The following is a 15,133-nucleotide window of genomic DNA, read 5'->3' as shown; positions in this document are numbered from 1 at the left end:
CTTCCAGGATGGGAGAGGGGAAGGTTCAGCCCTTGGTTTGGTGGGGGTGAAGGAGACAAGCTTTCTTCATGGAAAAATGTTTTACCTGTGAAGAAAAAATATATATTTTTACAGCAACCTCCATTCCATCTTTCTTAAATCTACTCTATGTATATTTCCACATAGAGGGGATATGAGCTCACAAGAAATGGCACGAGGCCTGGAAACCTTGACCATGATATTCTTTTATCTCAAAATTATCAGAAGTCCTTAGGCGACCAAGATCTTATAAACACTAGTAACATTAAACTTATGAGGCACCTGAGCAGTAAAGATACAAAAAATCCCAAAACATTTACTTTGTTGTATAGAACAGAAGCAGGCTATGATTTCATCTTCTGCAGGAGAGCAAAGCTGGAGTTAGTGCACTTCAGTTCCCATTAGAGTATGAGGAGCATTACATAAACTTCTTCAGATGTAGTGTATATTCTTCAAGTCTTTCCATAGAATGCAAACCATAAATGGGATATTCATTACCTTAAATCTCTTGTCCAAGTAGGCTGGAGATACCCAGCCTTGTCTGGAGGCACTTGTCTTTGTAGGCTTGGTTCTGACGAGCCACTTGAGAGGATGTGCGGAATCCAGGACCTCAACATATTGTCCTTCTTTAAGGGTAATGGTCTCCTTATCAGCTCCAACAGGATTGTAATCAGCTGTGGCCATGTATATGTCAAAGATCTACAAGAATTAAGGAAATTAGAGTATAGCTGTATTGTTGTCTGATTAGTTTGCATTGCCATTTGTGAACGATGGCACAGAAAACATTTAAGAGCATTCCTAATATTGATTCTTTAACTCCAAGTGATAAAATCATTCTATTTTTATACCCTATTTGAATGTCATACTATCACAGAAAGGTAGGCCATAATCTTCAGCATAACTCTTTAAAATCAATTAAATCCACTTACGCATGTTGTCAGGAAAGCAATTCAATGTGATTCATGACCTCTGCAATTTAGGCCATGAGCTAATGCTTCATCATCAATGCCAAGGAATATTTTGAGTATTTAGAGGTGTGTATGATGTACTAGGGTTGTTCATGGGTTGGCTATTATCTGCCTGTTGGCTTTTGTGTTTAAAGTATCTTGCATGCAGTGTGCCTGCTTCGCCTAATGTAGTTCTGAGCTCCTTATGTGGACAGGCCAAGAGTTTGTAAGATTTGTACATAGAATGTTATGATTAATTTAGGAATGTGTAATATGCAACATTAAGGGGCCTATTACGATGTCCCGATAGCGAAACAGTCTCGGAACTATGACTGACTGACTTCCGGTCAGCGGTCCCGACCTCCAGATTAGGATGCAACCGAACACTGTTCTGTCGCATTCTGGCATTTCCCTATGAGAGCATGTATTATGCTCAAAAGGGAAATGGGGTGTGGTGTTAATCCCTGCACCCCATGGCAGGCACCTTGCGGGGTGCAGGGATTAACAGGGGGGCATAGGTGCCCCTTCGGCTCCCAACTGGTGGCCGCGCACCAAAGGGGTCGTGATAGGGGCCCCCATACTTGCTCTCCGACAGATTTTTCATGTCAGAAAGTCTGACATGGACAGCCTGCCTGAGACTGAGTATCGCAATCCCAAGAGCAAAAAGATCGCCCTTTGAAATTACAGGCCAGCCTCTGACCGGCCGATGGGCTCCTTGAGCCCGTCTGATGCCAGCCAGAATTACCGGGTGGCTTAGTTTCCGATCACCAGCATTGTAATGTGGCGGTCGGAAAGTAAACCGAGATGTGGCCCAGAAAGGCTCTGACCATTGATCGGAGCATTTCCGGGCCTCATTGTAATCGGCCCCTAAGTGTCAATTTCACTATGTGGTATAAATGTGGAACACAGTGCATATCTATGTAACTAGGGAGAAATTGCTATTGGAATATAACTTGCACATAGAGCAGTACACTTCCTAGAACGTTACAATTGGATTTAGGCCACAATATTATTATTATGATCATTGAATGGAAATAGACAGTACTGATTTACACCAAACCGTTTGTTATGACAAACATTACAGTGATTCATTTCTTTAGAATCTTCAGCTCCATTCCTCAAGCATTACTACCTCTCCTCTTGCATCCCCATCCTCTGATTCAGAGGAGGATTCCAGGGCAATGGAAGATGGCCTGGAGCGACCATGACGCGGTGAAGCCGATGGGGTCTTGGATTCGTCATCGCTATCCATACCTGGCATCCCGGGGACGCGAAGAGAAGCTGAAATCAAGACATTGGGCGGCTAGTTATTAACAGGAAGGTGCAGTGTTATGTTACAGGTTTAATTAGATACCATGACAGCCTCCACAAAAAAAGCTGTGATATGTCAACTTCTATCTGTCACCACTGCTGTATTCTGATACACTGATTGATAAAAAATAATCCCCGAATTGTACTTGAATTCAGGCAAGTATTTACTCTAGGGGTGAACCATTCGGGTCTACCTTGGCTTTAAAAATAAATCCATCCGGTGATCTCATGAAAAACATATGTTTTCCAATTGCATGACTGCCCCTTCTAATGCATCTATTTTAGGGGAATTGTTTACTACCTTCAGGTCAGTTTAGATGCCACATTCTGTGATTATGGCCAGCATTGCTATGGGGTCCAAATGAATGTCAGAAAAGTTCAACAAGAAGTTAGTTATTGACCGCCATTTGGGGAGTCCTACCAATATGCCTAACAGAATTGCTGTTCCCCAATGGAGAGAAAAAGTGTGATCTCTGGCTATGCATTTCATCTATACAGCTACAGGTCCTCGAGATAAATTAAATACCGGGATTTTATTAAAACTCTTCTTGCGATTCATGCTTTGTACTCATTAATTGCAGCCAATATCGATATTGCTATGGTTAACAAAAATGAAAAGAACAAAGAAAATACCACAGTACTGTAGGATTCAGTAGAGATATGTGAGCTTCTTTATAGTCAGACCAAGTAGTTTAAGACTTGGGGAGGTCATTTTATTTAACCTGCTCCAACAACCCTACCCCTCGGTCTTTAAAGGAGACATTTTAGAGTCCACTAAACAGAATGCAGAAAGTACTTTGTTGACAGGAGCAAAACATGTGGTTAGGACGCATTGGTCTTCTACCCAACTGCATGTGACTTCTGATCGATAGAAGATCTTTCAACAGAGGGCAAGCATTGCATCAGACTGAGGCTGATGACTGTGCCTGAGGTCTCAGTCCAATTTGACTTTCAAAGCAAGTCAGCATAAATGCGAGTAAATCAACTTCATATATAATTCTGTCTTTGAATATAGCAGGATTATCCCACCTAATTGATATTGAAGAGTTAATTGATTATGATTAGGGTCTTGATATTTTGTTTTTACAGAAGAATTTGTTAGCGACCTCCAATCCCTAGCCAAGAGGAAACTGAAAAATAGTAAGCTACGTCTGCTTTACAGTTTGGAAGCAAATAATAAGGTTTTTAAAAATAGGCAGGAGAGAGGTGGCCTGGTAGTGTATGCTTCTACAAAGCTTGATTGTTCAGTCACAAAATTGCCAGAGGCTGAATAGTTATTCTTAACAGTAAATGTAAAGTTTGCGAAATGTGACAAGGTGACCGGTAGCTTAATTGTCTGTAATGTCTATATTAACCCGTATCCTAATGTTAAGAAGGGAATAGTTTTAAATATATAAAGAAATGTGTTTTATAACCAGAAATTACAATCATGTATGCATAGTTGTAATGGGGAATTAAAAAATTAATGTATTACAAATACCTTTACTCAACAAAGAAATTAAAATGCTAAATGACCTATGGAAAAGCTATGAATTTGTACTGTGTATGAATGGTTTGGATTTAAGGCTTCTGAATGGGTGGTCGCAAGAGTATCTCCCAGCACACTATAGAATTTTTCCTAGGACAAGGCAATCTATACTGGACTACACATTTTTCTCTTGTAAGTTATTTTCTTTTTGCCTAGGTTTACATATTGCTTCACAGTTTGGCAGTGATCATTTGCTCCATTGCTTTGCAATGCAAATTTCTATTTCAGCATGAATGGAGAACCAAGAGATCGGGGTTCAGTCTGATGTGGCTAAACTTAAAACCACGGGATACGGTCACACGTCACTGGATGATTTAAAGCTTAATAGAAGATTGGCCAAGTAGGAGTGCTTATGCAGATCTGCATTCACTGTGAGTAGATATAGTAACCTCTTTAAAAGCTGTTATGTAGCAACAATAAATATAAACTATTGAAATTACAGGGTCGTTCATCAAACTGGAAGAAAATTCACTAAGAGAAAGTAAGAGTGACATAAATACAACAAGCATTTACAATGCAACGGTCTCGGCATTGTTAAAGTTAGAGCTATTGGCACTGCTCATGACAATGCCGTTTCTTTAAATGTTTTAAACTCAAAAACATAAACAAAAATAATGTCATGAGCAATGCCAATAGCTCTAATTTTACCAATGCCGAGACCATTGCATTGTAAATGCTTGTTCCTCCAGCTGACGGATCCGGTGAGCAGAGACGTTTTAATGCATGGGCAAAGTGGGCTCTGGCCCAGGGCCCCAGCCTTTCAGGGGGCCCCCTGACAGAGTCAGCTCCATTCTCCAGAGTTTTGCCCTAATGACCTTGAATATTTCTTAAACAGACTGTTTAAAATACTGTTTTCCTTGAATTTTTTTTTTTATGTACCTTATTTGTGAGTCTAGTATAGCCATTTTGCAGAGAAATGTTGTGTTTATGTTTCATGCAATATACATAAAACAGTTTCTTTTAGATCAAAACAAGGCCTTACATATAAGAAATGGGAGGGCGTTACAAAGATTATTTGCAGTAATATTGCTGAGCTGCTGCTGTGTTACAATATTGAAAACACACATAACTATCCCTGAAAATTGGATGTAAACACATTTAGGGCCTTATTTATGAGAAGTGATGCATGGCTGTGTGAAAACAGGGATGCATCACTTCTTATTGCACCCTCCTTGCTACATGATGGATGCGTCATATTTACTGTATGACGCATCATGTCGCATCATGTTACAGATATGTCAGTATTTCTGACGTATCTGTAGGCGCAAAAGTGATGCATTGCTGGGGTGTGTCTGAAAATAGACGAAACTCCAGCAATGTGTCCTTTCACATGGGGCTTGCCTGCGTCAATCTTACGCCTGCTGCGAGGCAGGTGTAAGATATTGAGGCAATGGCGTCCTAAAAGTGGCGCACTGAGTTCTCATAGATTTCAATGCGCCACTTCTACGAGGCTTTTTGCGGGGCAACACCCACCCTGCATACATTATACCTGGTGCAGGTATAATGTGGTGCAGGAGTTTCAAAGTGATGCATCAGCCTAGATGCGTCACTTTGCAAATATAGAGCAACATGGCACATTTTTTACGCTGCCGGTGCGTCACAAAAAGTGACGCACTTGCGGCATAAAAGTGAAGCAAGGCCTCATAAATAAGGCCCTTAGAATTTGAACGAGTGTTCCTTTGCACTGTCAGGTAACTAATGAAATCAAATAGTGTATTTAATAAAGTGCACAACTACTCAGACTAGAGTGTCCTGGCCCATAATAGCGGGAGGAAAACGTGCGTAAAAGACCCATCAGTTAGTAAAATCCAGGTTTTTAAGTTCTTCCTGAAAGAGAGTAGGTCTGTGTAACGCCCTGAACGTCTCAGGATCGTTTAACAGACACGACAATGAGGACGCAACCACTTGTGAAGGGTTAGTTCTTTTAATGAAGGCAAATAAAATACAAAGAACAAACAAAAGTTATAGTCACTGGAATCCTCCAGGCTAAGTACGTTACCAGCCCACAGCACGGATGGTCCTAACCGTCCTCTGCATATACGCCGATCCCGGCGTATGCCAACAGAGGGCAGAAATGAAATGGCCGACAATGCCAATCGGTAGGCTGTGAGGGGCACGAAGAGTGTTGGGGAGAATCGAGGAGTCAGGGAAACACCCAGCCGGGGTCTCTACCTGAAGGGAGCAGCCGCTCAACCTCTTCCTCAGACTGCACCGGGACGCGGAGTCACCTCCTGGTGATGCGTCACCGATACCCCAATCACAAGCAAGAAGACTGAACCGAGAGCAGCCGCTCGATCGATCCTGTGGACTTCCGAGTCTGTAACGCGGCAAACACCTCCTGGTGTGCGTTACAGCTGGCAGTCCCTGTGTCTCTGGTCGGGCTGGGAGTTACGACTCCAACCAGCAAAAGCGCCACTGCGCTTGGACTCAGCCGAGTCAAAAAGCGAAGCTCAATGGTTGACCGGTAGAGCTTCCGGGTCCTTCACAGGTGACGATGGGGCAAGACACGGCCCAGGTAGTAACGACTCGACCTACCTCCGTTCTTGCCTTACTGGAGCACCACTCCGGAACACTGCTCTTCACGAAGCAGGTACGTCGGTGTAAACACAATATCCGACAGCCTTGTACATCCCGGTTCCTCCCTTTATAGGGCGTGTTTTCCTTGAGTTATGTAACAGCTCTCCTGTTTACATAAGGGCGTGTTTCCCTTGAGTTATGTAACAGCTCTCCTGTTTACATAAGGGCGTGTTTCCCTTGAGTTATGTAACAGCTCTCCTGTTTACATAAGGGCGTGTTTCCCTTGAGTTATGTAACAGCTCTCCTGTTTACATAAGGGCGTGTTTCCCTTGAGTTATGTAACAGCTCTCCTGTTTACATAACCTCTCAACCGCTAAGCATCCTGGGAGATGTAGTCCGTTTTCGCTGGTTACCGTTTTCCTCCCCTCGTATGACAGGAATTCTTGACAGTCTGTGGTTAGTCTCAGAGACTCAGGGAGGCTATATTCCACAATTTTGCGCCTAGAAAGCCGAGGGATCTGCCTCCAGTGCGGGCACAGCATTTTTTAGGCACGAGGGCTAGGTTGGCATTGGAAGATCTTAGGGGTCTAGCTGTTGTATAGCGATTAACGCGCTTATTTAGGTAGACAGCTCCTAAGCCGTGGAAAGCTTTAAAGAAGATGGTCCTCGCTTTGAAGTCGATACGTTCTTTTATGTGGAGCCAGTGTAGAGACTTGAGAATAGGGGTCATACTAGATCTGGGTTTAGGTCTCAGGTTGGCCCTGGCCGCTGTGTTTTGTACCACTTGTAGGTGCTGAATAAGGGATTTGGGAAGACCAAGGTACAAGCTGTTGACATAGTCAAGCTCTGATGTCACCAGAGCCTGCACCACGATCTTTCTGCTCTCAAGCAGCAACAGTGGCAGGAATATTTTTAGCATCCGGAGTATGCCAAAGCAAGCGCCAGTTAGATTTTGGATTTGAAAGCGCATGGAGATTGTCTTTTCTATGACAATTGCTAAGTTTTTGACTTTCTCCGTTTCCACGGGTGGGGATGGCAGATCTTTTGGCCACCAAGAGCTTCAGTCAGAAGTTTCTGGATTACCAAAGAAAACAACTTCACTTTTGTCAGGATTGCTCTTCAGCTGATTGATCTTAAGCCAGTTAAAAACCTTTGTGAGGCAAGACCTAATCATTGCCCCGTCAAAGTTGGTTCCTTTTCCACAAATAAAAATCAGCTGATTGTCATCAGCATAGGAAACAGTTTTGGCGCCCTCTTCCTCTACTAGAAATGCAAGGGGGGATCGATATAGATTAAAAAGGGTAGGACTAAGAATGGAACCCTGAGGGACACCTACATTCATGGCTGGAACTGGGGATGAGAAAGGGGGAGCCAGATGTCCTGAGATCCATTTACCAAGAAGGATGACATCCATGTTATGGCTCCTGGATGTTAGCAAGTCTCTCCAGGAGCCTCTTAATTGGGACCCTATTGAAGGCCGCCGACAGATCGAACAGTATCTGAACAGCCTTGCCTCCCTGGTCCAGCTTACCCTTGAGATATTGAGTCAATTCCAGCAGAGTCCGTACTGTAGTTAGCCCTAACACCGGAATGGGACACATGAAGGAGCTTCCCATCTTCAATGTGTTTTTGGAGGGCCTTGTTTACATGCTTCTCTAATACTTTGGAGAGGGCCAAAAGAAGGGAGATTGGCCTGTAGTTGGCAGGGTCCGTCGGTTTGGCGTTAGCCTTTTTTATCAGTGGTAGAATCTTAGCATTCTTCCATAATTTCGGCGTGTTGCATGAGGAGAGGGAAGCATTAAAGAGCTGGTTTACAGTGGGGTTTATGGTGGAAGCTAATAGGTTCAGGATATTCGCTGGACATGGGTCGGTAGGAGAGCCAGAGTTAATGCTTTGGAGAAGGGTCAGTGACTCTTCAAGCTGAAACTCAGGTAAAGCTAGTAAAGATGGAGGATCCAAGATGTGAAATTTGCTATTAGAACTAAGGTAGAAGGTCAGTTCTTCCTCTGAGATGTTAGTGAAGGCTTGTTCGATCACGGGGATCTTTTTGTGGAAGAATTGAGCTATTTGCTTAGACCATTCTTGCGTACATGGCCCTTCCTTTGTGCCAGCTTTCGGGGCGTTGAAGGATTTAACTATGCTAAGGATTACCTTACTCTTATTTTGGGCATTTTCTATCTTGGTTTAAAAGAAGTTTTTCTTGGCTGCCTTCACGAGAATATAATGAGATTTTAAGTTGTCTTTATACACCTTCCTGTCCACAGGTAGATATTCTTAACGCCATTTACGTTCCATTTTTCTACAATTTCTTTTGCTAGATCTGCGGGAATCGTTAAACCATGGAGCTGGTGGGGGCGAACTCCTTAAGGAGCAGGAAAAAAACGGTACAGGTGCATCAATGTTAGTTCGGAGCCATGAATCTATTGAGAGGGCATCCGAGTCGGGGCAGCCAGACAGCTCCAGTGAGGACCGACCGAGGGCATCTGCTAACATCGGGATGGATATTTTATGGAACGTCCTGTAATTAGGGACCCTCTTCCCTGCGTTAGCCCGAGGGGCTGTGGCAGAGTTGGGAATGACAAATTTTAATAGGAGGTGGTGAGACCAGATAATGGGAAGAGGTAGGTTTACTCATATGTCAAAGTTGTGAAAGATTTGGCTAGGGTATGGCCCTTCTCATGGGTGGCCGAAGAAATAGATGGAAACGTGTTGCAGGCCTGCAGCGTCTCCAACAAGGAAATTGGTTGAGGGTCTTTTCCATTGTCCATATGTATATTGAAATCTCCCAGAATAAGGCAGTTGTTGTATTTTAAGGCCAGGGAGGTGGTGGCTGTATTAAGCATAGTAATAACATTTCCAATTGTACTGGGTGGTCTGTAAATTAGAAAATCAGCTATGCTATGATGGGGGAAGAAGGTACAGTCGAAGTCTAAGGACTCTGCGCCCTCAATGTTTTCCATTGGGATGGGAGAGCAGTCTAGTAATTGATTGTAAATTATGGCAACACCGCCCTCTTCCCACTCGGTCGGTCCCTCCTAAGGATTTTATAACCCGTAGGGATGGCCGAGGTGATAGTAGGGTTGGAGGCTTCAGACAGCCAGGTCTCAGTGAGAAATAAAAGATCAGGCTGTTCGTCTAAAAGTAGACCATAAATGTGTGGTTCATGCTTTTGCATAGAGCGACAATTTAAAAGGGTGGCCTTTAAGTCCTTTGTTTTCTTATTGTTTTTACACTTATTGTTGCATGGGAGGATCTTGGGTGTGGGTTTCCTGGGATGGAGGAGAGACCAGTTGCACTTATTGCATCGAAAGTCTAGCTCCAAGCTCGGATCAGCCGCTGTACACTGACATAATGGTAGCCGCCTAAGGCTAAGCAGTGTTTCCCTATTGTAATATAGTGGAAGAAACTCACCAGAGGGAAACTGGGCAGCATGGCTGGTGCCAGAAGCCTCCGGGCGCAGACGGGCTTGCCTTTGGTGCGCCTTCGACGCGCCGGTGGCGCACCCACTGCGCGCATCCTTTTGCATCAGGAATATATAGACTAATGCCTATGATGCAAACTGGATCGCTAACGCAGCTGAGGAAATGGAAACTACGTGGGTGGAAGTGAGGAGCCTTATAGTAGCCACAGCCCTCCGCACAATCGGCGTATCAGCCGTGGCGGACCAGGACTGGAGGAAAAGCGAGATGTGAATCGAAGCAGCTCAGGAGGTGTAGGCAAGCAGAATCAAATAAAGTGCAAGTGCGCATAGGTAGGAGAAATTGTTAGAAAGCACAGAGTAATTCAGCCACACATATACAATTTAAAAAGTATTGAAAACCTAGTAGCAGGGCAGAAAACACTAAAGCCTACCGCTGTCAGCTGCGCGCATCTGTTTGCATCAGGAATATATAGGCTAATGCCTATGATGTAAACTGTATTGCTAACGGAGCTGAGGAAGCGGAAACTGGGTGGGCGGAAGTGAGGAGCCAGATAGTAGCCCCAGCCCTCCGCACAATCGGCGAATCAGCCTCGGCGGACCAGGACTGGAGGAAAAACTAGATGCAAATCGTAGTAGCTGAGGAGGTGTAGGCAAGCAGAATCAAGTAAAGTGCAAGTGCTCGTAGGTAGGAGAAATTGTTAAAAAGCACAGAGTAATTCAGCCACACATATACATTTTAAAAAGTATAAAAAAACTACGAGCAGGGCAGGAAACACTAATTCCTACCGCTGTCAGCTGCGTGCGTCCATTTAGATCGGGAATATATAGGCTAGTGCCTATGATGCAAACAGGATCGCTAACGCCGCTGAGGAAGCGGAAACTGTGTTGTTAAACAGGGGCTCAAATTGGATCATAAATTCAAAGCTGTTCTGAACAGGGGCCCCCAAAATATGTTTGGCCCAGGGCCCCCAAAATCCTTAAGATGTCCCTGCCGGTGAGTTTGCAGAGAGGGGAAAGCCGAGCGGAATCCTGGCTCACACACGCACACAGCCCTCCCTGCCTCCCTCCCGCATCCCTCTCCCCCCACCCCTCCTCTACACCCTCCCCTCCGTCCCCCAACATCAGCAGAGAAGTAAATCCCACACTTGGGAAGCCTGACACCAGCTCTGAGATGCAGGCTCAGGTCTTAGCTCCAGAGTGTGGAATAAAATAAATGAACGCACACATAAATATATGCATTTGTAAGTGCAGGTATGCGTGCGTCCATACCCTGCATGTCCGCGCGCGTGGACATGATTATATTGCTGCTGTGTGTGTGTGCGTGCTCACACACGCTGACGTAAAGCTACGTGTCTGTGTCTGTAGGCGTTAGATTGTATACAATAAGTATACATATATGCATTGTACACTACTCTGAAGGTAAGTGGGCAGATATGCAGGCTGGTAGCTAGAGATGACGACAGGAAGGTAGATGAGACTTGGTCAGAAAGGCAGTCAGGCCGGTAGGTGGGTAGATGGGTAGGCAGGGTGGCTGGTAGGGAGGCACATACTGATGGGAAGGTAGGTAGGTGAAGACATAAACAGCTAGTGCGGGCGGGCAGGCAGGTGGGTAGATAGAAAGGGGGAGGCTGGCAGGCAGGGCACTAGGTAGGTAGAGGTAGGTGTATACGTAGGCAGATAGTGATGCCTGCAGGATTCTATGGGGAGACAGGCAGGGAGGTCTGCAAGTGGGCAGTCAGGTAGATGGATATGTACACAGAGGCAGGTAGACGGGTAGGGAGGCATGTTGGCAGCTAGGGGATCAGGCAGACTGTAGGTGGCCTACCGGGGGAACTGATGGAAAAAAGAAACAACTAAGCATGTGCAATAAGAACAACAAAATGCATGGCTAAGAATACCCAGTCAGCGTCCACATGAGTTGGTAACCAGTTTTCACACGAATCAGCTCTTCTGAGTAAATAACTTACCTGGAATGAGATATTAATTAAAAACAAAATATTTTCCATCTTTCCACCCAGAACTGGACTTTAGTAGTGCAGCAGGCGGTATATAGTATAGGCATACACTATCATTTTACGAGGCCCAAGTGACATTTCCTGTTTGCTGCGTAATTCTGTGTTACGCTTGTTATGTAACATCCTCGAAATTACTCTATATGCCACATCGCATATTTAGCGAGATTGCACAGGAACAACGTGGACAATCAGAATGCACGCGCCTGCTGTTTGGAGCAGTTGTATTTATTTTGTATTTATTTTTGCGCGCGAAATATCCTTGTCACGTCTAAAACGGATGCGATGTCGCGTTTTATGCTACGCAGGGTTTGTGTTTCAGTAATCACACAGAATATTTTGCCTGAAATTATGCAAAAACAAAGTATGCTAATTTCGCACTTCCACTACATTTTACTTTACAACAGCGAAATCCTTCAAGGAAGGATGAAAACTTCACCTAGAGGGCTTGTTAGCAACAATAACATGCAAAGCTTAATTTTTAAAGATTTGTAAATATATAAAAGGTTCCTTTGTGAGAGATTTGCAGTGGTGCCTAATGATCCACCGACTTGTGAATGTTTATAGACGCTAAATATTGATAGATCGGCACATATTATGCGCGTGCTGCAGGCGCGTCAGTGTTTTCTTGAATGTGTGTAGGAAGCCTTTGTAAATACAGTATATATGCACGCATTTACATATACATTATATAGCTATATGTCAATGCACCTGAATACACAGAAACCTGTATGTATGTCTATATAAAGATTGCCTTGAAGTATACGTGGAGGAGACGACGAGTTCTGTTTTCCCAAGACAGTATTCAGTGCATAATCGATATGGCCACTTCCTGATTTTTGGGCAACCTTCCAGAGTGAGGGGGGGGGGGGGGGGGGGGAAGCTGAGGTTATGTGAAAAGGAAGGATAAAAAGAATGAACGAAGCAAATGGCCCGCATGGGAAGCGAAGGTTCGGAGAGAGAGAGGAGAGAGGAGAGAAAGGCCAAGGCAGAGAGAGCACGAAATAGCTAATAGGTAGGTAGGTAGGTAGGTAGGTTTAGGAAACGAGCGAGTGGGTATGCAGAGAGAAAAAACAGGCACAGAGGCGAGAGAGATAAATTGTCAACCACAGTGGTGGGAAAGACATTGAGACAGAGGGATGGGGAAGTAAATGTGACTGGAAGGCAGAGGGAGAGTGAATGAGATAAGGAATGAGAAAGAAAAGGAACCAGATGAGCGGAAGAGATATATAGAAGGGAAAGAAAGCTAGCTAAAAGCTTGGAAACAGGGCGAGAGCGGCCTATAGATGCGGCGAGAAAGAGAACACACAGAAAGAGGTGGGTCGAGAAAAGGAGAGGGTTAAATAGGAAAGACGGGGGGAGAGATGGAACGAGGCAGGGCTTGTGTGGCTTGGATCATTTTGTCTTCCCACTTATCTCTGAGCCGGAGAGCCGTCCCTCTCCCGCTCTGTCTCCACGGTTCTGTTTTTTAATCATCCACAGCGAAACAGGAGACAAGAAGGGTCGGAGAAAAGCGACGAAGCTCATTGGTAGCTCAATGAAGTCACCCTCCCTGTAACCGAGGCACTGGACGCCTAAAATCCAAGGTCTGATGCTGCGCATGTGACTCAATACGTCGCATCAGCTGCCACACATTTCCTTCCCCCTTCCTTTCCATTTCGTGCCGCAGCTTTGTTTTACCGCTGTGCTTGCCTGATCCTAACGTGGACGCCCGTTTACATCCTAGAGAGGAAATGCGGACCCTACGTGTGCCGTCACGTGCTGTCTGTATGTTGTTTCTGTGTATTTTTTCTACCCAGCGAATATCATTTATGTCACAAGCTTGGAATACTAATTTAATAACGTCATCGTGTCTTGGCACTGTCCGCCTGCCAACTAGATCTTGCTGAAGCCCAGAGCTGCTTTGTCTTGTAAAAGGCGGACATTCCACGCGCACTTAGCTGTCGAGCTGCTGTTTTCACGATGCAAACTAAATATGTTTACTTTCATTACTATTTTTGTTTTTGTGTATACAGCAGGGGGAGAGGACGCCAGGAACACCGCCGCCTTTCTCCGAGGCAGAGCATAAATGCCTCGGAGAAACAGCGTCCTTTTCGGATTCGGGGGGGCGTGTTTGTCTTTTCTCTCCTCCAGCCATTGGCTGGAGGAGAGAATGAGACTTTCTTTAAAAAACACGCCCCCCGATCCGAAAAGGACGGGGCATGATTGGAGTGACGGGACCTCTTCTCCAATGGCTGGCCAGCATTTACTAGGCCAGCCAATGGAGAACAGGGAAGAAGAGGGGGTGAATGCAAGCCCCTCTTCTCAAAGACATTAAATCTCCGGACTTCCGGTCTGCCGACCGGATGGTCCCGAGACCTAAAAATGGGAAGATTATTAGATAATCCAATGGGGCAGTCCTAAGGACCGAAGTTCGAAAGTTAAAAAAGGAATAGCATAAGGCCATATGGGAAGCAAAGCAACACTACCTAGAGGTAGAATGGTGTTTGAGTTTTGATATCTGCTGCAGTAAGAATGTTGGGAGTTTTTTAAGATAATAAATGGACTACAGAAAAAGCATGCACTAAACCAAGGGAAAAATATCTTCTGTCTTACATTGAAGGCACATTTGGAAAATATATTTACGCCATGAAAAACAGCATTATTTAGCTGAATTTGCAGGTGGTCAGGATCGACATAGTAGCATGAGTCTGGTGTGCACGGAAAAAGACATAGGAGCTACCATTTGATCTGCTAGGAAGGGTGTTGTACCTGGACTCAATGGGATACTATTAAGTGTCTTCAAGGTTAATGTCAATTTCTTGGCATATCACTTAAATGCACTGTATCTCACATGCAGACATGGAGTGGGAATCCCTGATAATGGATGGGAGCAGCAATATACCCAGGTCATATAAAAGTCTTCCAAAACGATCCAGGGAACAACAGAATAGTCACCCGTTTAGATCATGAAACAAGATGATATGCTGGTATTTTGCTAGTTGAACTTGAGAAGTGGACAGAAGAAAATAAACTGATCCCTAAAGATCGGACTGGTTTTTGGCATGGAAGGTCTACCCTATATAACACAACTCTCACACACCTTATTGATAATGAGTTGGATAGAAACCAGAGCAAATTATATGCTTGCTTCATCAATCACAAAATGGTTTTGGCTAGAGTCAAAAATGATCACTCAAGCACAATCTGAATATATGGGGTATATCTCGACCTTTTTTGTGCACGATAATTACCCAATACATAAATTCAAGGGTTAGGATTAAAACTGGACATGGTCAATCAATTAAAGGTCTTCAAAGGTTGTTAAAGACTGAATCAAATTGTAATAAAACTAAAGATCGACTACTGATTTATTGAAAACTAGTACAGTTCTAGGTGC

At 44.4% G+C, this 15,133-nt stretch overlaps 1 protein-coding gene across 27 annotated transcripts in view; it reads right to left on the bottom strand.

Moving 5' to 3' along the window:
- Positions 1-15,133, bottom strand: part of OBSCN (obscurin, cytoskeletal calmodulin and titin-interacting RhoGEF) — a 1,809,553-nt gene that overhangs the window by 886,635 nt on the left and 907,785 nt on the right. For all 27 annotated transcript variants that reach the window (XM_085628811.1, XM_085628818.1, XM_085628815.1 and 24 more), the window contains 2 exons: positions 2,098-2,246; positions 517-717 (listed from right to left, as the gene is read on the bottom strand). In XM_085628811.1, coding sequence (XP_085484937.1) covers positions 517-717; positions 2,098-2,246 — 350 coding nt within the window. The remainder of the gene's footprint in view (positions 1-516; positions 718-2,097; positions 2,247-15,133) is intronic.

This window comes from Triturus cristatus, chromosome 10 (genome assembly GCF_964204655.1).
Source record: "Triturus cristatus chromosome 10, aTriCri1.1, whole genome shotgun sequence".
Classification (NCBI taxonomy): Eukaryota; Metazoa; Chordata; class Amphibia; order Caudata; family Salamandridae; genus Triturus; species Triturus cristatus.
The sequence above is the reverse complement of the archived record's forward strand: the minus strand, read 5'-3'. Positions and strand labels throughout refer to the sequence as shown.